At 40.3% G+C, this 21,412-nt stretch overlaps 1 protein-coding gene across 9 annotated transcripts in view; it reads left to right on the top strand.

The window, feature by feature from the left end:
* The window catches only part of DOCK9 (dedicator of cytokinesis 9), a 2,508,686-nt gene that overhangs the window by 524,258 nt on the left and 1,963,016 nt on the right, over positions 1-21,412 (top strand). For 7 of the 9 annotated variants that reach the window (XM_044071300.1, XM_044071298.1, XM_044071297.1 and 4 more), the window contains exon 1: positions 2,850-3,418. The exons of 1 other annotated variant lie outside the window; for it this stretch is intronic. In XM_044071300.1, the coding sequence (XP_043927235.1) occupies positions 3,257-3,418 (162 nt within the window). In that variant the 5' untranslated portion in view covers positions 2,850-3,256. Of the gene's footprint in view, positions 1-2,848; positions 3,419-21,412 lie in introns of those variants that run through there. One more of the 9 variants, XM_044071299.1, reaches the window with a different exon arrangement.

Here is a 21,412-nt window from a genome sequence, read left to right as displayed (position 1 = left end):
TAGACTGCTAAGAGGTGACATGTGTCTGGCATACAAAGCATCCTCCAACCCATTACTGATGTATTTACTGCACATTAGCACATCAAATGGCATCAGAAATACTCTGTCTACAGATCTAAACCCGTAACATCAACAGAAGGGTTTGGAGTGACAAATATATTTTGCAGAGGATACTGTTGCTATGGAACATGAAACAAAACTTCATCCGCAACTTAGAAAATATACCCCAGGACTACCCCCTGTACTACTAATGGACAGATAGAGCTTGTAAATGATTTATCCCATGCATGGGTCCCTAAAATTATCTATGGTATGATCTCAGTTATTCTCTTTAGGGTTAGTATAGAATTATTGACCATGGGATGGGTAAGACCAGTCTATAACCAAATGGAATAGATTATTTTCAGTACAAAAAGGAAACTGACTAGGCTTAAAATGGCAAACAAGTGCAGCTAGCAAAGTATTTGCGTTTGAACCTTTGGATATGCTTGTGCAATAAGTGATGATGTGTCTTTTTGCTTACAATTGCTGCAGATATAGTTTCTGTTTTGATAGTGGCAGCATTAACGTCATGTGGTCTTTTCCCTATTGTCCATTGTTCTGTGATCATGGTGTTAGTATATGTAAGTAAGGGGTGCCGGGTGGGCAAAGCCCTGCACATAAAAACATGCATTTATATAAATAAATGGCTTTGGTTTAGTAAGCGGTGGTTTATTGTTTTTTTATTGACTTGTAGTGTAGTTAGTTGGTTATATTCAACTATATGGCTGTCAATGGATATGTTTTTAACATATCGATATTTATCTGTCCTTATATTTTTGTGTGTGTGTGTGTATATATATATATATATATATATATATATATATATATATATGTGTGTGTGTGTGTGTGTGTGTGTGATATACAATAGGTATGCTATTGAGTGTACATATTACATGCAGACATATACACACTGTAAGGAAATCAAATGAGTTATTTTTGAAAAATAACTTACCACAGTTGTTCTTATGAACAGCTGTTTTAGTCATTCTCAAGTTGCAATCTGTGTTCTAAGCAGCTGCATCAGTCCTGTAAAGAGGTGCTTTGGACTAATTGACCATAGCTGTGTAAAAATAAATACATTTTCAGTGATTTTTGCGTGCTGTCTTACCTACACTGCTATGAGGTAAGCTGTTCATTATGGCCAGTTTAGGAGCAAAACTTGAGGGAGTGTTAACTGTAAATGAAAGTGTGCAATGATGTAATATTCCTCCTCATGGGTTGATGGAAGGTTATGTTATGGTCCTTGAGTGTTCAACCCCTATTGGAAGCTGCTAACTCTGCTGTCAGAGATCAGGAAGACCTGCATGTATAGGATTGCATAACCCACTGCATGCCATAACCTTCTGTGCAGCACTGATCATCTTTGTTTGACAGATTTTGGGCTGTTTGGTTAGGTTCCAACTTAAGTTACGCTGCTTCTCTTCCTCACTGTGGGGCTAGAAAGGAAAGCCCTTCCAGAGGTGCAAGGCAGATGGAATAGGATCTTTAATTGAATGGCAGTATAAAGTGTGCCAATGGGACTGACAAAATTAAAATACTTTTTTGTATACTGAGGTCTGCAAAGGTAACAGGGTGTATTCATGATAATTTTTCAGCTTGGAATATTATATTTGGAAAGCAAGGGCCTCCACTGGACTTCCCCGGTCATCAAACTGGAAATAAATAAAATAAATGAATATATGTACAGGTAGCTCAGCAAATGGAAAATGGGGTATTTTGGCATTCTGTAACTCACTTGCTGTGCATGGTTTCTACTAGATACAGTTACTGCAACGTTTTAACTGGCTGGTTTTATAAGTCTACTGTTCTGTCCCATCTTATCTTATTTGGTAAATGCTTTGAAGTAGTAGGCCCATACAGATGTATTTCAGACAGAAGATCGAAACAATATGCAATATGTATTTTCTGATTACTCATCTTTGTTAAATACCTTTTATTACATTCAGGTTTTTACTGTCAAACTTGTTTTATTGTATTGCATCCACTGTCTTTTATTGCCCTGCTTGCATTTACTTTTACAATGTATTTGGTCTAAATCTGCGTACAGCAACCTCAAGTAAATGTATTTATTTACAGTACATACATACTTAGGCTATTCTAGAACTATGAAGCTTAATGTAATAAAAAATAACAAAGCCAGAGAATTTCCTTGCCAGTCATATACCTTTCCACAATAAAGTTTTCCTGTGCCATTTACAGCTATTTTTTGCAAAATCTGTAATGCATATTTGGAATCTGCAGCCTTTTAGATTTCTCCCACCAGTGAATATTATAATTGCTAGGCTGTGATTGCATGCATGTATGCTTATGTCTACAGATGTACACTGTACATTGCAAAGTATAATTGCACCACCTTTTTTAAAGACTTATAGAAGTTGAGAGCCTAATGCTAGTGTAGGCCAATTGAGCAGCTGTATTTTCTGCATGAATTTCTCAACAATAGTAGGTGAACCAGTTTAGTGTTTTATTTTTTAACCTGGAAGCTGTCTCCATTGTACTGTTTCCCTTACCTAAGACCGCAGTTTTCTTTTCTTTTCTGTTAAACTTGTAATCAGCTAAAAATACTGTTCTTGTAGAAGCGTAAGTAAATCTTTATAAGCTTTCGCTGCAAAGGAGTGCATTCAGTCCATTTAATGTGTGTGTAGGTTATCCTGTTCTCATATGCTTGTCTAATTCCCCCTTTTCAAATGCATTCTCTGGTGTAATCTGAAGTAGCAAATCACTGCATATTTAGGTCAAGGCAGATGCTGATGTGAATGTTGCAGAGCATTGTGGGAGAGCCATTTCTTCTAGTAGCAGCTGAGGAATCATTCTGAGCTTGGAAGAGTAGGAACAGCATCTCTCTTGGATACGGATCAGTCTTGTGCCATCAAAATTAGCAGTAAGCAGACTGTATAATTTTTAGTCCATACAGCCATCCTTTTTCCTTGGATGCTGTCAGATTTTTTCAGATCCTGATTTACAATTTTTGCTTTGCCTATTGACCATCCTTTGCTTTCTCAAGCCATGGGTGTATCACCCTGCTGAACTTGGTTAATTTTTTTTTTCTCTTTAAGAAGGCTATGTATATTTACTGGGACATGGATGCATAATTACTGAGCTCTCTGAGGACAAGGAACAAAGGAGTTTTTTTTTTTCTTTATTTGTGACTCTGTGAAGAACAGTCTGATGGAGAAGGAATTACCGGTGATGCGAAATTTGGAATCCAGCTGGAATGGGCTGCACTACAAGTGTCATTCTGTTTGAAGGTATTCGGAGCATTATAGAGAGAAACTGCAGCTATATATGTAAGCAGCCCGATGAGCAAAATGCTTTGGAATATACAGACCTGAGTTCAGCAAGCGAAGATTCAAGAGTATTGATTGAGCCAGCCTTGGTAAATGTCACTGATCTGTTCTATATGGTTGTAAGAAACTAGTTTCTTTAAGGTATTGGAGAGTGGTCATGAAATTATTTGGTCATTTTCAAGCATGCATATGTATTGCTTAGTTGGTCTAACTGGAGGGTAGAGCTTGTGTTTTTATAAGGGATATGCAATCTTCTGTTTCCCTAGCGTGACAGTCACTGTAATTTGATAGGGAGGTGGTTTTTCATACACTGAGACTGAGTGTGTTATGAACGTGACTTGTGGTGTAACAGCCTCTCTGTGAATGTCTGCGTATGTGATGATAGCAGTGTGTGTGTGTGTGTGTGTGTGTGTGTGTGGGGGGTTGCATTCATTTAAAAAAAGTACATACAAATAGAAATCTCTCAATTTTTACTTATTGAAATCTGGAAAAATCACCCATTTACCTCTTTAAACTGCTGTTTTCTCTATGCATTTTTGCATGCTATGGTAAACACTATGACAGTACAATTTTTATTGTTTAATTGCATACAAATTATCTTACTTTAAATTCTAAACATCTGAGCTGCATTTAGCAATGGTGTTTTCTTTAGCAGGTTGCAGGGGTGAAATTTATTTGAAGAAGCAACGAGGATGAGCTTTTGTGGTAGTGCTAATTGGTGGGTTTTGTATGTGTACTGCTATGAGACACCATAGTAGTTAATTTAAGCCACTGTTTTCATTTGCAGCCTTTCTTCATGCATCTCTGCTGCTTCAGAGGCTTACTTCCTGTACTTTATGAATGGATGGCTGTCAGATTTTCATTATTGTACATCTGCATGCATATTTTTACATTTTAGTTTTAAGAACTGGATGTAGAATACAGTTGCACCTGTTGGAATGATTTTCAGTTTAACATTTAATATGCATGCTCCTCTTCAAGAAACTACATGAGATGAGGCATGCAGTGAAGGAAAGCAACATGTCTTGAATTGTTGCACACAGAAGTAGAAGAAAAGTACAGCTTCTAAAGTTTTGTTTAAGTTAATACCTCTTCATTTTGGGTTGTTACTGTTATTCTTTGGAACTGTTCACTACAGCAGGCTTTGAAATATGTAATATTTATTTGCAGAGTAGAAAGCTATTGCATCACAGGCTGCCCACTGTTTCCTGTTTCTTGCCTTTGTTGGCATGGATTTCCCTAAAATGTGTAATTTTACATATATATATAGTAGCTTTGTCTGAAAGGACTTTACTTTTGAGCTTTAGCTGCTGTGGAATAAATGTGTATAATTGTAAGTTTTGGAATGGTGTGCTTAGGTAGGTAGATTGCGTAGGACACACGGGTGGTGGCTAGGATGACCTTCCTGTGGGCTTGATGGGAGGTGACTATGATTTGCAGAAAATGCCAAGCTTAGATTTGCAGAAAATGCCAACCTAAGGTGCTGTCAAGCAGAAGATCATTTTAGAAATCCTCTTGTGTATGTTCAGTTGCTCTATTGTAGAAACAATGAACCCCATTGTGAAGTTTTTTAATTGCTCCATTTTATTACTTTATTTCTTCTAATAACCAATGCTGTGTTTGTGTTTTGGCTTTTGGGACTCAATAACTATGTAGTCCCATGTTGAATTCTGATAAATCTGTTACTGTCCATTTGGAATGCTTTCCTATGTGCTACTCTACTGCAGGTGGGCACCAGTTGATCACTAGGGCTTCCAAGAAGGTAGCCATGCCCCCCCCCCCCCAGAAATCATTAGCTCTGGTATGGTCACACTGCAATAGGTTGCTGTATCTGAACAGTCACTGTGACAGATTACAGTACTTACAACTTGTAATGTTAATCACAATGACATTTGTCACTGTCTTCAGCTTAATAAAACACACTTTTATTATTCATTAAGGATGGGTATTTTAACTGGTTTTGAGGTGTCCTGCAGATGGTGTCCCTTGTAAGCAAAAACCTTGCAGCTTTCTGTGATCACAACTTGGTGTGCTTGTTCTCTGCTGGAGTCTGTCATGTTACAGCTGGAAAATTGTGCCTAGTGTGTTACTTTCATCATATCTGTGCTGAAAAAAAGTATATTGACTGTCCTTTTCTGTTCATCAGTATGTTATTTGAATAGATAGTGACTGGTGTGAGACCATAGTTAACAGAAAATAGCTGGGAGGAAAACTTGATCCTGACTGTTCTTACCTGTTGTACTGGATAAATATTTCCACAAATCAAGGCATAGTCTACTGTTTTTTATATATATATATATATATATATATATATATATATATATATATATATATTTTTTTTTTTAAGTGCTAACACATTTTCTGATTATTTTATGGTTTCCTTCTAGCCACGAGGCAGATGATCATGCCTTCTGGCGAGACGGGAGATGTACTGCCCTACTGTTTAAGTGGAATCTCTGTGTTGAAGTCATATGCATAGTGGCAGTCTCTGTTGTAGAGACAAACTACAGTAGCTTTCCAGGCTCCAATTTCATCTCCTTATCAGAATTAATAATCAAACCATACAATATATTCTTTATGAACTCTTGGAGGTAACATTGTGCTTTATATGTGCTTCAACTGATGAAAACTAACCAGCAGCCTCAGACAAAGCAAGGAGAGTTTTTTTTTTCCTGTATACAGTATCACATGATCTTTTAAGAATTAACATGGATGGGCCACAGACCATTAGATGGAAATAGGCTGTAGGGCTGCATCTTTCTTCTGAAAATTATTATGTCCTTCCTAGGGATAACTATGTGTGCACTGGTGATCAGAGGTAGCAGCAGGGGATACGATGCTCAGCCTCTTATCAGGCTGCTCTCTTTGAGGAGCTGGGTTGTCAAGGGGAACGCTAACAGAACTGTGCACTTAAACGTCATGCTTCATTACTGATTGAAACCTAACACAATTTCCTCACTGCTAGACTTGTTACTGCAGTAGAAATTAGCACACCTGCTATTGAGTGGCAGTATATGGCATGTAATACTGTATTTGTGAGACATAAACTGACGTTCTCATTTATACCACTCTGTCAGTCAATAGCATAATATTTACAAAGTTGACTTCAGTAACCAGGTAGGATAAATTAAATAACTCTGGTACTGTACTGTAAATGGAAAAAGGCTTAGTTTAAGAAAGACTGAAAGAAAAATTTCAAAGTTGGAAGGTTTTATCTGAACTAAGTAAGTGATTAAGTCATGTGATAGATTAATAAGGTATTTAAGTGGGGGGGGGGTGTCAAAGTCGATGTATCTGAAGAAGTCTTTTTGATTTGGTAAAGACGAAAGGCACCTAATCCGACTGTTTTTGTTTTTTTATTTTATGGTGAATAAATCAGTTGATATTTTTACGAACTAAGCGATCTGTGGTTACTACGAAGTACACTGGCTGGATTGTGGTAGCAGTCATCATTTTCATATTTCACAGTTTGTGCATTTTCTAAGCTTGTTTTGTATAAATCAAATTCTGTTTGCCTAGGCTGGCAGCCTTCTCCCATCTCTCCCTAGTCATCACATCTCTACCCCCAGGGAACTCAAGCAAGTTTTTCAAGTGCCCCTTGAGAAACATCGCTTGAGAGTGTCAGGTCTCTCTAGGTGTACCTCACCCCGTTCCCTGTCTTGAGAGCCCGTCTGCATTGGCATTGCTACTCCCACTGCGGTGCTGCACTGGCATATATGCTTGCAACCCCAGGCTCCATCTTAGCAACTTGGCATTTTGCTGACTGGCTCTGTTTAACCATGTTAGAGGGTTGTGATCTGTCATCACAGTGAATTTTTCTTCCATACAGATAAGGCTGAAGTTTTTGTAGTGCCCACACTATGGCTAGACATTCCTTTTCTACCACTGCATAGCATTCCTCCCTGGGTTGGAGCCTACGACTGAGATAAACCACTGGGTACTCTTCTCCCTCTGAAGAAATCTGGCTAAGTACAGCCCCCACCCAATAGTTTGAAGCATCCACCTGCACAACAAAGTCTTTGCTGTAGTCTGGACTGGGTAACACATGGGGTCCTCCCAAAGCTTCCTTAAGCTTCTGAAATGCCTGCTCACATGCTGGGGTCCACACTACCTTATCTGGTCTGTTCTTCCATGTCAGGTCTGTGAGGGGAGCAGCTATGGTACTATAATTGGGAACAAACTTTCTGTAGTACCCTGTTGTCCCCAAGAATGCCCTCACCTGCTTTTTGGTAACAGATGCAAGCCATGACTGAATAGCTTCCCTTTGGCAAGTTCTGGCTTTATCTTACCACTCCCCACTCTATGTCCTAGGTAGGAGACCTCTGTCATACCCACCTGACATTTGCTCGGCTTAATGGTCAACCCTGCCCCCTCTGTAGTCTGCCCAGCACCTCCCTGACATGCTGAAGGTGCTCTTGCAAGGAATGGCTGTAGATAGCAGTATCATCCATGTAAGGACGGCCAAACCCTCCTGCTCCTGCTAAGATATGATCTACCAAACTCTGGAAAGTTATTGGGCATTCTTCATCCCAAGGGGCATCTTTGTGAACTCATACAAGCCAAAAGGAGTCAGAAAGGCTGACTTCTCTCTAGTGCTGGGAGTCAAGGGCATCTGCCCGTAACCCTTGGTAGGTCAATGGTTGTAAGATACTTGGCCCCACCCAGCTGCTCTAGGGCCTCATCTGTCTTGGGCATGGGGTAAGCATCTGCCTCTGTGTGACTATTTAATTTCCTGTAATTCACACAGAACCTGGTGCTGCCATCCTTCTTTGGCACCAACACCACTGGTGAGGCCCAGGGACTGTTGGACTCTTGAATCACCCATAGTTCCAACATCTCCTGTACCTCTTCCCTCAGAGTCTGTTTGACTCTCTCAGGCACCCTGTAAGGGGCCTACCTGATAGGCCTTTGGGGTCTTGTATCCACCTGGTGCTGCACCAGGTGGGTGCTCTCTGGTTTCCTGGTGAACATGCCCCCAAACTCCTGCAACATTGCTCGGATTTCTCGAACCTGGGTAGGAGATAGCTGCTGGGACATTGCTACCCCTTCCACCGAGGTGTCAGCCTGAGCCTCACTGAGATCAGTCACAAGAGCTCTCTCAGACTCCTCCTGCAATCCACTGCAAATGCTCAGCACAAGGGCCTCCCTATCATGTTAACATGGTGCAATTTGTGCCACTGCTGTCTGCCTAGCACTTCCACCATGTAGTTAACATCACATACCTTTCTTACCACCTTGTAGGGTCCCTCCCAAGCTGCTTGCAACTTGTTGTGTCTGACAGGAATGTGAACCATCACCTACAACATACTCTCTAGTGTGAGCATTCCTGTCATACCACACCTTTTTCTGTTGTTGGGCTTCTGCCAGGTTCTCCTGGGCCAGGCCCATGAGTTCCCTGAGCCTTGTCCTGAGGTTCAGGACATATGCCACAACAGACTCCTTGTGAGACTCACACTCACCTTCCCACTCATCTCGAATTAAATCTAGAGGTCCCCTTACCCTATTCCCATACAACAACTCAAAGGGTGAAAAACCTGTGGATTCCTGGGGAACCTCTCTGTAAGCAAACAGATGGGGCAAATATTTGTCCCACTCCCTCTTAAACTGATCTGCAAATGCCCGTAGCATGGACTTGATTGTAGAGTTTAACCTCTCAACAAGACCATTAGTCTGGGGAATGGTAGGGGGTGGTCTTCATGTGCTTCACACCACAGGACTTCCACAGACAAGCCAGTAGGTCTGACATAAAATTGGCACCTCTGTCGGACAGTATTTCCTTTGGGAAACCTACCCTGCTGAAAATCTCTACCAAAGCATTTGCCACCTTCTCGGCCTCAATGGAGGACAAAGCCACTGCCTCAGGGTATCATGTAGCATAATATAAAATCACTGCGGAACTTGGGGTACTCAGAGGACCCACAATATCCATAGCTACCCTCTGAAATGGCTCCTCAATCACAGGCAAAGGCATCAAAGTACCTCTCGCCTTGTCTCCTGCCTTGCCTACCTTTTCGCACTGCTCACAGTTCCTGCAGTACCCTGTTACATCTCTGGAAATTCCAGGCCAATAAAAGTTTTGCATAATATGCCTCTTTGTATGTTTTATGCCCATATGACCTGCAAAGGGAATATCATGGGCTATGGCTAGAAGTGCCAGACAGTAAGCTGTAGGCACTACCAACTGCTGTGCTCTCTCATCTTCTAGCCCCTCCCTCAGGGGTCCACTCTCTGTACAGTAACCCTTTGTCCCAGTATACAGATTGCCCCTTCCCTTGAGAACAGGTGCCTCCTTAGCTACCTGCCATAGGCCTTGCAATGTAGGGTTTGAGAGCTGAGCCTTTCTCAAGTCTCTCCTTGTAACCCTTCCCAGCTCCCCTTCCACAGGAAGTCTGGCATCCTCTGACAGCGGTGCCTCACTGTCAGCCTACTGGTACTACTACTCACCTCTACCTTTGCAGTTACCCTGTCCAAGGGAACATCAGTGCCAACAAGCAGCTGTGGCTCACATTCAGTCTCCCTGCTACAGCGTAGCTCTCTCCCTGAAGTAACCACCTCAGCAGTCCTGGCTGCAAGTATGCAGTCTATCTGGGTCTTCCCCAGGCTACCAGACCCACATGCTTGTCTCCTAGCCTCAATGCATGTAACTGTATAAGCACATAGTACTGCCTCATCCAAATCCTTCCCTCTCAGGACATCTGCAGGATGGTAGTTCCATATCCCTGTTGTCTCAAGACAACCTACTGTTGGCATTTTGTCTTTACCACTTACTGGCTCCCTCACCTTTGGTTCCCCACCTTGCCTCCATAGAACACCTGTATGCCACATGGCCCCACTGGTTGCATTCAAAACATTTCACCCAAGGTCCTGGACATGTACCTGGACTAGTGGCTTCCCCTGCTACGGGCAGATTCTGTTGGGGCAGTCTGTGCTGCCCACCATGGGTTCCTTTAGTCCCATGAGCAGTACTGGGGGTCCCTTTCCTGTGCAGGGCTGCCCTGCTGGCCAGGTATAGGTCTCCCTTCTTCCACAACTCCTCTGAAGTAGCACACTGTCCATCAGCTAACTGAATCCTCATCTCCTCAGGCAAACTGCTAAGGGCTTGTTCCCTTACCAAAAGGTCTGCCAACCCTTCAAAAGTGATGACCTGACATCCACTCACCCAGCTATGAAAATAAGTGCTCAGTTCAGCAACATATTCACATACATTTTCATCTGCCTTGCATCTATGCTCACAAAACCTTTTCCTATACATTTCAGGTGTTAGCTTAAACATTCTAACAAATGTCTTTATACAGCAGTATAATCAAAACAGTCAGTGTCATGCATTTTTGCTAAAGAAGTTACAGCTTTACCATGGAGTAAGGGGGTCAGGAACTGTACCCAGAGCCCTTGGTCAATTTCATACTGTTTACATACCCGCTCAAACATATGAATGAAGCTATCAAAATTATCCCCCTCTTTAAACTGTGGAAGAAATTTACTGAGCTTTTGTGCTTCTGGGGTCCAGTTACTCCCTTCCCCATTACCTCCATGACTCTGGCGAAGAGTCAGCATTTCCCTCTCATGCTTTCCCTGCCGTTCCTGTTCTTCAGCTTCTAGGCTCCTCATTTTCTCGGCTGCTTCCAGTTCCATACGCCTGGCCTCCAACTCAGGTCTTTTTAACTCCAGCTGGATTTTTAAGTCCACTGCAGAAAGGTTGAGCTGTCCATTCTCCGAGGATATTGTATCTCCACTGTCAGTCTGATTGTCCTCCAGGCTGCTGTTTTCTGATGCAGCTGTAACTAAGGCTGCAATCAGATCTGCTTTAGTCAGGTTTCCATGCACCAGTCCCCTAGCCTGGCACACCTCCGCCAGCTGGCTCCTTGTCAGCTTTCCATACTCTTCCGCTGACATCCTGCCTGCTCACCCTGACTAACACTAAGCTAACAAAAGAAATAAAACAATTGTGATCTGAACTCTGAGTATACACTGAGTGGCTGTTTTTAGAGTACAATACACTTTTAGAGATCACTGTACATAAGCTACAGGAATTCCCCCTACCCACACCACTACAAGCCAATTGGTGTGAAGTAGATCCCACCACTGCCAAACACTTGTGATGACCGTGCCTTGGCCCAGCAATCAAGGAGCCTCAATCCTTACCACTAACACCAGGGAGGTTGTCTCATAGAAGAAGAAAGGATAACTAATAGACACAGTAAAGTACAATTTCCCTTAAGTGCACACAGAGATCACAGTCTATCTGGGGATGGCTGCTACCTTGCTCACCAGGTCCCCAGTACGACTCCCCACTGGCACAGCTATAGGGTTCAGGTCTCAGCCTAACTGGGCAAGTTAGAACCTCCAGTACCCTCTCTGTCCAACCAGCGCTTCGTGTCTCTGCCAAGTAGCTGACACAACACACACACACTTTGAGATAAGTATTTATACAACTTCGCCAACTCTCCTGGGAAAAGCTGACACAGATTCTCCATCTGTGTCCCTTTACCCAAACTATATGGTAGTAATTACTGCCACCACCCAGTTAATAATATCAGCTACTAAAAGGCCCTTAAAAGGGTGTCCAGTTATTACTGTGCAATATTATTATCCAATGGTAATGTGACTATACAGTCTAAGGCTCATCAGAGTGGCCTATTACAATAAACTCTATATAAATATGCAATGTACTCTAGAGCTTATCTCTACACAAATCAGCCACAGGTAGAAGGTTTTAAAAATATTTAATAATAAATAATTAAAACACAAGTCAAAACTACTACACCACAGAGATATCTAAGAGTTCAGAGATCACACAGAAACTTAAAATAATACAGTAGGACAGGACTGATTTCAAAGAAAAATACCTAATAGGTTCATAGGTAGGTACTAGGCTATTGGGCCAAGGGCCTAAGTAAGCCTAACCAACAAGGTTCCCTGGCTTACACCATGCAAGAAAGTTATTTTCTTGTGCCCCTGTCAAGCAGAGCCACAGAAGTGATCCATGGGGTATATTTCCTATCCACTTATCAAGATTTTTCTTGGAGTGCTAATGAGGAGCTTTGCTTGACATAGATAGGTAGCTTGTTCCAGAGTATGGGAAGTCTCTTGGACAGGAATCTATACCTCCAGCATGTCCTGTTTATTGTGGTGACAAGGTTTAGGTCCTCAGAGTGTATAACTCAGAGGGATTGAGATTTCTTTAGGTATAGCATGTCCAACAGCTCTGGGTTTGACATTGCTTTATATGTTAGGCAGAGATAACCTCGGAGTAGACAATATGCTACAGAGAAAAGCTGGCATTTTTTGAGATGGTCAGTGCAGGTCATCTGTTTGAGGCCAGTAATCCTCTTTGTGAGGTACTTCTGTGGCCTTTCCAGCTGCTGCAGATGTCTTGTGAGGTACATTCCAAAAGAGGCATTGTACTCTTTAATGGGTCTAATGAGTGTCAAGTAGAGGGGAACAATAACGTCTTTTTTTCCTAGATGAGAACCCTTTTGTGATGAGGTGTGCCACCTAGAAGGATTTCCTGAATACTGTGGCGATGTCATTATCATAGTAAAGACTACTGTCCACCTGGGTCCCAAGGTGTCATATCACACATTCGGCATTAAGTAGACTGCCACCTATGTGGTATTTCATGAGTACAGAGTTTTCACCAAATGGGATGACAGTGCACTTTTTGGCAGTCAGCATGAGGCCATGGCTCTGACACCAGGCATCTGTCTCAGTGAGGCCCTTCTGTAGGATGTACACATCATTTAGGAACTCAGCTATGGCTCCTAGTTTGCAGTCATCTGTGAACTTCATTAGCCAAAGGCCTTCTGTGTTGGCCTGTACTTCAGAGAAGTAGATAACAAACAGGAGAGGTCCCAGGACTGAACCCTGTGGTACTTCACTTGTCACTGGTTTGAAGTCAGATTTGTAGTCTGCAACTTTTACAGTGTGGTTTCTGTCAATGAGCCAGTTGGCAACCCATCTTGTGATGTAGGAATCCATACCTAGTTTAGTGAGTTTAGCTATAATTCCAGAATGGGGGATTGGTGTCGAAAGCCTTGGTGAGGTCAAGATAGGCTGTGTGAACCACCTTTACCCTCGTCTTTGGCTTTGGTGACTACCTCAAAGAAATCAGATTACTAATCTTTACTAGTTTTAACTATTCCTACAAGAAATCACAGTGCTAGAAACTTACATGTGAGCATAAGGCAGAGTGCTGGTAAGTTGGATATCAAGATCAAAATGCTTTCAGTCTCTTGTGAGAAATAGTATTAAAACATTACTAACAAACATTGGATCCAAAATAACAAAAAATCACAGTTTATATAAAATTTTCTTTAATCACGTACCGTTCTCGCGCCTCAATACAAGCACCTTTACAGAACATAACATCTTAGAAAAAAAAACACTCCTTAAGTACAAAAACCCATTCTCAGTTAAATATTACTTGAACTATTAAATAATTAAAACATCTTCCTCTTAAAGTAAACATCTCCAATTCCCTACATTATTAAGCCCCATAGGAGCCAATGTGTTATATTTCAGTATATAAATTGATTCGTTATACAAAAGTTTATTTTTCAACACCAAATCATTGCCATATTTTACATTGATTTGTTCTAAAACTGCATTTTGTAACAGTAAATGATTGCTTGCATGTATTTCTTTAAAATGTGCAGATATAACTTTTAACAAGGGAACAAACAAATTTGCGTACTTAATTTAGGACTGAAGTTTGTCCCAACTAATATTCGTAGATTTCATGTGTTACAACAAGAATTTTTTAGGTTAACACGTAAACTGCATTTAAAAGTATTTTTTAATACAAATGGTAATGAACTGTCTGAAAATTTTGAATGCAGTTCTTCGGATGACAGTTTTTATTCATGTCATGATGGTGAAAATATTGTATGTGACATTGATGAAAGTAATGCATACTACAAATTGAATATGGAAGACATTCCAATTTTTAATAAATTTATCCCACCTTTCCATAACGAAACTATTGCACACTTTTATTCTGTGATTAAATTTGCTGGGGAAAATATCTGTAAATGTGTAAGAAGTAAGAGAGAGACGAGATATAATTTAACATATGCAGAGTTGGAAAGCTCTACAGGAGCTATGTAATAAAAAAATCAAACCTGCTGACAAGGGTAATAAAATTGTAGTAATTAATGTGTTATAATATCACAAGATGTGCGTAGATCATTTAAATGTTAAAGAAGTTTATGAATTGAGCGAAAGTAGTAAATATGAAAAAGCCCAGACAGATTTTATGAATTTGCTAGAGGAAAGGTGGTGGTGTGTCTTTCGGCTTTTCCCAGTTAGGGGTCGCCACAGCGGAACTCCGGTCCGCTAATGATTGGCAGTTGATTTTTATGTGCTGAGTTGCCAGCCCTGATGCACAACTTTCAACGAAGGTACGCCCATTCACGCACGTCTCCACGCAGAAGACGCTCCAGCTGAGAATCGAACCGGACAGCGTCTTACTGTGAGGCGACAACGCTATCGCAGCACCACCACCGCGGTTGAGGAAAGGTGTACGTTTGGGTTATTTTGATAGGAAAGATGTGGAGAAAAAACTTATATGCAAAAATAATGAATTAGCAGTGTTTTTTTGTCTACCAAAGATTCAAAAAAATATAACTGAACCACCTGGGAGACCAATAGTTTCAGTGTGCAGTTACTTTTTACATAATGTTGGTATGCTGTTGCATCAGTATTTAATTACATATGTATTAAAAATACCTTCATATATACAAGATAATTTTGACTTTTTGAAGAAGATTTCTGAAATTATATGGAATAATGTAATGTACAGGTTAGTTTTGGATGTAACAAACCTATACACATCGATTAGACATGAAGATGGTATTTCTGCATTGTATTTTATGTTGGAGGGAAAAGTCCTTTTTCTAGTTTTGTGGTTGAGTTAGTGGACTCTTGTCTTAAAAACTATTTTTTTGTATATAATAATCAAATATATAGACAAAAACAAGGAACAGCCATGGGAGCTCCATTTGCTCCCATGTATGCCAATTTATTTATGGCTTACTTTGAGAACAGATTTTTGTACAAACAAATGTTTGTGAGACAATATGTCAAAACATATTTTAGGTACATAGATGATATGATTTTTATATGTGAAGGGGGTAGAACTCAGGTTCAGGAATTTGTAAAAACATTGGAAAAAAACCCTTTGGGTTGTCATTTAGTGGATTACAGGAAGGAAATAAGGTGATTTTTTTTTTTTTTACTTGGTTTTGGAAGGACTAAGAAATGGGTCTATCCAAACCAAGGTTCATAGAAAATTTGAAGACGGCAATCAATTTTTATATGCTACAAGTGGTCACCCTCCACACCTGCTCTCATCTGTTCCTTATAGTGAGTTTTTAAGATTGTCAAGATTGTGTAATAATGAGGGAGTATTAAGAGAGGAGATAGAAAAATGAGCTAGGATGTTTTTAAGAAGGGGGTATGATGTAAATATTATAGAAGAAAAGGAAGAGTTATTGGTAATAACAAAAATATGGGAAAAATATTAAGATCAAGTAATAGAATGATACAACATGGAATAAGATCTGATGAAAAAGAAAAACATTTTTTGTAAGTATGTATAATGTAAAAAGTGATGAGATTGCCAGTCTAGTTAAACATTATTGGGAATCCTTAAGAAGGGATAAATTATTATCAAAAATATTACCTAAAATCCTAATGTTTTCTTATACAAGGGGCAGAAGTTTACGAGATATGTCGGTACATGGAAAATTTTTATTTACATCTATGGATGTTAGACAATTAAACTGGAGTCCTGGGACTCATCCATGTGGAAAATGTTCAGTGTGTGCATGGATTCTTACAAATTTTGGAGGTATTAATGAGGTTAAGTATATATATATATATATATATATATATATATATATATCTATGGTTCTACCTGAGATAGTCGACACTCCAGAACACCGACAAGTGAATTGCGAGCGCCAGAAGATCGACAATGCAGAAGACCGACGCGACGGATTAAAACACCGACGCCGAGGATGCCGACATGGGAAAAGGCTGTGTAAGTATGCGGTAGTGACGGACGTTAGGGTGCGAGTAAGGTAAGTGTGGATATTGACGGTCTGTGGGGATAGGGGTGGGTTAAGTGAGTTAGGGTTAGGGAGTGGGTTAGGTAAGTGTGCGGTAGTGATAGTGTTTGGGTTAGGGGCGGTTAAGTGAGTTAGGGTTAGGGAGTGGGTTAGGTAAGTGTGCGGTAGTGATAGTCTTTGGGTTAGGGGCGGGTTAAGTGAGTTAGGGTTAGGGCACGGGTTAGCTGAGTATGCGATAGTGACGGACCTTAGGGTTAGGGTTTGGGTTAGGGTTGTAGATAGTTGTGTATGTGAGGTTTAGTGTGGGTTTGTAGGGATTTTGGTGTGCTTGTGTTGTGTGTGTGGTTTTTGGACAGGGGATGTGTTTTGTTTGTTGATTGTTGTTATTGTGGTGTGTGTAGTGTATGCTGTTTCATGTTTGTGTACTGTCGGTTATTTCGTTGTCGGGCATGTGAGGTTTCGTGTTTCTGCACTGTCGATTATGTGGTGTCGGTGATTGCGTTGTTGGTGTTCTGGGGTTTCGATTATGTCAGGTAGAACCATATATATATATATATATATATATATATATATATATATATATATAGATATATATATATATATATATATATATATATATATATATAAAGATATATATATATATATATATATATATATATAAAGATGTGTTTTCTTGCAACAGTAAAGGCGTAATTTATGTACTTAGATGTCCATGCAATTTGTATGATATTGGGGAAATGAAAAGAATGTTTTGAGTTCAATTTTTAGAACACATAAGGGATATTAAGAATAGAAAAGAAGAAAAAGTTATATCTGCACATTTTAAAGAAATACATGCAAGCAATCATTTATTGTTACAAGGTGCAGTTTTAGAACAAATCAATGTAAAATATGACAATGATTTGGTGTCGAAAAATAAACATTTGTATAAGGAATCAATTTATATACTGAAATATAACACATTGGCTCCTATGGGGCTTAATAATGAAGTGAATAGGAGATGTTTACGTTAAGAGGAAGATGTTTTAATTATTTAATAGTTCAATTAATATTTAATTGAGAATGGGTTTTTTGTATTTAAGGAGTGCTTTTTTTCTAAGATGTCATGTTCTGTAAAGGTGTTTGTACCGAGGCGCTAGAACGGTTGGTGATTAAAGAAAATTTTATATAAACTGTGATTTTTTTTTTGTTATTTTTGGATCCAGTAGTCGTGCAATAACGTTGCTGTGGTGGTTGGTGTTGTGGTCATTACTAACAAACATGTTTGGTGGGTCCTCCCCAGATTACATCATTTTTGACACTTAGGTTTTCCCAGTATTCATATTGCATCCTCTTGACACCTGCTCTGAGTTCCTAGGCTAACAGAAACTCCATTTACATTATTTAACAAGCTAACACCTGCACAGGAGAATACAACAATAAAAGGCATTTCACATATACACTCTAGCAGAAACCAAAGCAATAAAGCACCTTCCACATGTACACTCTAACAATTATTCCTTAAGTTAAGACAATAGGAAGAATGTGTTCAGCTAGCCGCTCTGGCACCATTTTTTTAGATAACTGTACTTTCAAAGACATTTGAAATGCTTGGCTTGGTTTTCCTTACAGCAGATGACAATGTTGCAACAATCTTGAAGTTCACATTTTACAGTGTTTTCTTTCATTTAAAAACATAAGCTTGTATTTTACATTTATTTATACAAATGATAGAATTATATATCAAATTCTATTTGCCTAGGCTGGCAGCCTCCCCAGTCGTCACACCGCCCCATAGCTATTCTCTCTCCACTCTCCAAAATACTAGAGAGATGTATTCACTCTCGGGTCTCAGACTACCTCCTTACTAACAACCTCCTTTCCAATACTCAACATGATTTTTGAAAAAAAACATAGCACCACCACTGCCTTACTCTCCCTTACTAACACTATCCTTCAGCATAAAAACAATGGCTATCTCTCCTCTGCTACTTTACTAGACCTATCTAAAGCATTTGACATGGTCCCACACAAACAACTCATCTCTGTCCTCAGTAACCTATCCTTCTATCAGTCAGTCACCAACTGGTTTCAGAGTTACCTGTCTGACCGCCAACAATCTGTTGTATGGCAGAATAACATGTCTCCCCAACTACCTGTCTCTATAGGGGTTCCCGAAGGATCCATCCTTGGACCCCTAGTCTTCTCTATTTTCACCAATAATCTAGCCTCTGCCACCAAACATGGCACACTCATACAATATGCAGATGACTCAACCATCATCTGCTCAGCGCAGTCCCTACCCAAACTGCAAAAATTCACACAAAGCCTTTTCCTCTGTTGAAACTTGGTTATCCTATGCCCAGTTAATACTCAACCCAAACAAAACTAAACTACTCATCTTCCCACCCACCAAACATAACACAAAACAACTCTCACTTTAACCAACAGAACACACCAAATTGCTAGGAGTGGAAATAGACAATAAACTAAAATTTGACATTCACATATCCATGACCATAAAAAAAGTCCACAAAAAACTAGGAGCGTTATACAGAAATAAGCAACTTTTCACCAAAGCAGCAAATTCCCACCTCATCTCCATCCTACTTTATTCCTCTCCAGTATATACCAACCTAAGGCAATGCAATCTAAACAAGCTCGAGACCTGCTACAACAAAATTGCCAAATTCTCCACAGGGGCATCCTACCGTAGTCACCACTGTCTCTCGCTTGCTGAATTGGGCTGGCTTGAACTCCCTCACCTCCTTCAATGGTATCAACTCGCACTCACCCACAAACTAGTAAACCATCCACTAAAAGTCCCATCCCTCCAGAATGTACTCCAACCCTGTTGCTCCACCAGACCACTAATATCCAGCAACAAAAATCACTTACAGGTCACTAAAGCCAATAACTCTGCTGGAGAAGCACTATTCTCTTGCGCCATAGCCAAATTATGGAACTCACTCCCACCCACAATTACCTCTGTACCATCATGCACCCATTTCAAAACATTACTAAAAGCGCACCTAAAAACATGCTAGCTATGCCCTTGCAACTCTCCCTCTAATATCACCCACCCCATCCACCCACTACCTTTCTTTCCACCCCACTAACTACTTTGATTATAGCAAGCTCGGATGCTCATAAGCCTAACTACTTATTATACAGCAGGAACTTCTTATTGTAACAATTGTTAAGGTCTGTTATGTACTTCGCAGATGATAAAGATTCTAGTTGTCTACTGATGTACTATGTTCTTCGTCTGTAACTATGTTTGTAATTTTTAATTGCTATGTTGATCAAATTGTTAATTGCTATGTAAATCCAATGTAACTACTGTCTGTATATTTTAACTGTGGAGCTTTTCTCCCCGGGCTTCCGCTGAAAATGGACCTACGTCCAGTCGGACACTCCCGGTCAACAAATGTAAATAAATAAATAATTAAAATAAATAAAAGCTGCATGGCTACTGAATGCACACTGGCAAATAAAAGGATGGATACATAAGGTTTTGTGATGACTCATGGAAGTCCAGTAAAACAGTGGTTATAGATGCCCATTCTGTACCACACACTGAAGAAGTCTTCCATGAGTTTAGACAAGCAACTGTGTTTTCAACCAGTGTTGTGCAGAATGCTTGCCACCATGTACTGATGTATAACCAGCTGAGTGGCACAGAGGGGTAAAGCCCTGACTGTAGTCCAGGCAATCTGAGTTTGATTAGTGTCTCTGACATCTGTTGGAGCATGTAGGGTTGAGGAAGGAATGGCGAGGCAGCAGCTTTCTCTCTTTCCCAGTGGGGGGGACAGAGAGAGATGTGGACAAGACTGTGTGTGTTTGTCTTAATTCTGGCAGAGACCAGGCTGAATTGTAGGTTGGCTGAGGATGGTCATGTCTTTGGGCCTGGAGGGCAGGGGTTGGTCCTTATGGACCATCCCTCATGACAGTCCCAGACTTCAGAAGGATGACTACAAGCAAAAGGTGGCACTGCCACAGCACACAGTGACTCGAGAAAATATACTCTTGTCAGGCGTATGAAGGCTTCTGTCTGACTGATTTCTCCCAAGCAGTACATAACCAGTATGACACTGGGAGAGTGGGTTATGCCTGGAATGGAAGATTAATATGGAGGCTTATGGGAGGGATGCTATTTGGCAAGGGTGGATTGTGAATTGCAACTCTAAAAAGAAACAAGTCGTGGAATGAAACGTAAAAGTTTGCAGAAAAAAGGAAGGAAAAAAAGTCCTGATGTACGTACAGCTGGGTGTTACTGCTTTTATCACCTATGGTAATGTTTGACTTCACTAAAAGTTCTTCATGGCCTGGTGTTGGCACCTAGTACAATGTATAGAATAATGTCTGCATTCTTAGTTGAACAGACATTTAGCCTTACCCAAGTAACATGTTGTTTCCAAGGAGACCCCTGCGGTGCATAAGACTTAAAACTGTACTATGCAGACTACATTCCACAGGTTTAAATCTCGATGTAGAAAGGTTCTCTTTTGGGAAGGTTCAACTGTTTTGCTTTTGGCCTTCATCATGATCCAGACCACATCATTATAGTACAACCCTACAGTCTTTCTTAAGTTTACATGCTTGGCATACGTAGTTCATTTTAAATTCCACTGCGGTAATTAAGCCATTACATGTCTGTAATGAAAGGAGCTTTTTTAAATAGCATTACCAAAGAGAATTTTACTCAAGTCTGATAACTGATAGCTCATAGCACCTGATTTGTACTGTTTGACCTCGCTTTGCCTACACTTGTGACTAAAGTATTGGTGCAGTTCTTAGCAGAGTTGCATGGTAATGTTAAAACTGTTGCATCTGTTTCACACACTGTCAGACTTTGGCAGCCATTTGCGTTTAATACATTTGATAGTGGGAATTTGTACGTGTGGAGGACAGCAGTTCACGCTCTATTCTACACTGATCATAATCCTTCCTCTGACAGTGCTGCTCAGAACCAGAGAGTGACTTTGAAGTGCAGGTGTGAGAACTGTGGTGCGATCTGCAGACTGATATAAC

This window comes from Protopterus annectens, chromosome 5.part0 (genome assembly GCF_019279795.1).
Source record: "Protopterus annectens isolate FY-2018-M chromosome 5.part0, PAN1.0, whole genome shotgun sequence".
NCBI classification, from domain to species: Eukaryota; Metazoa; Chordata; order Ceratodontiformes; family Protopteridae; genus Protopterus; species Protopterus annectens.
Note: the sequence above shows the minus strand (reverse complement) of the source record. Positions and strands in the feature narration are given on the sequence as shown.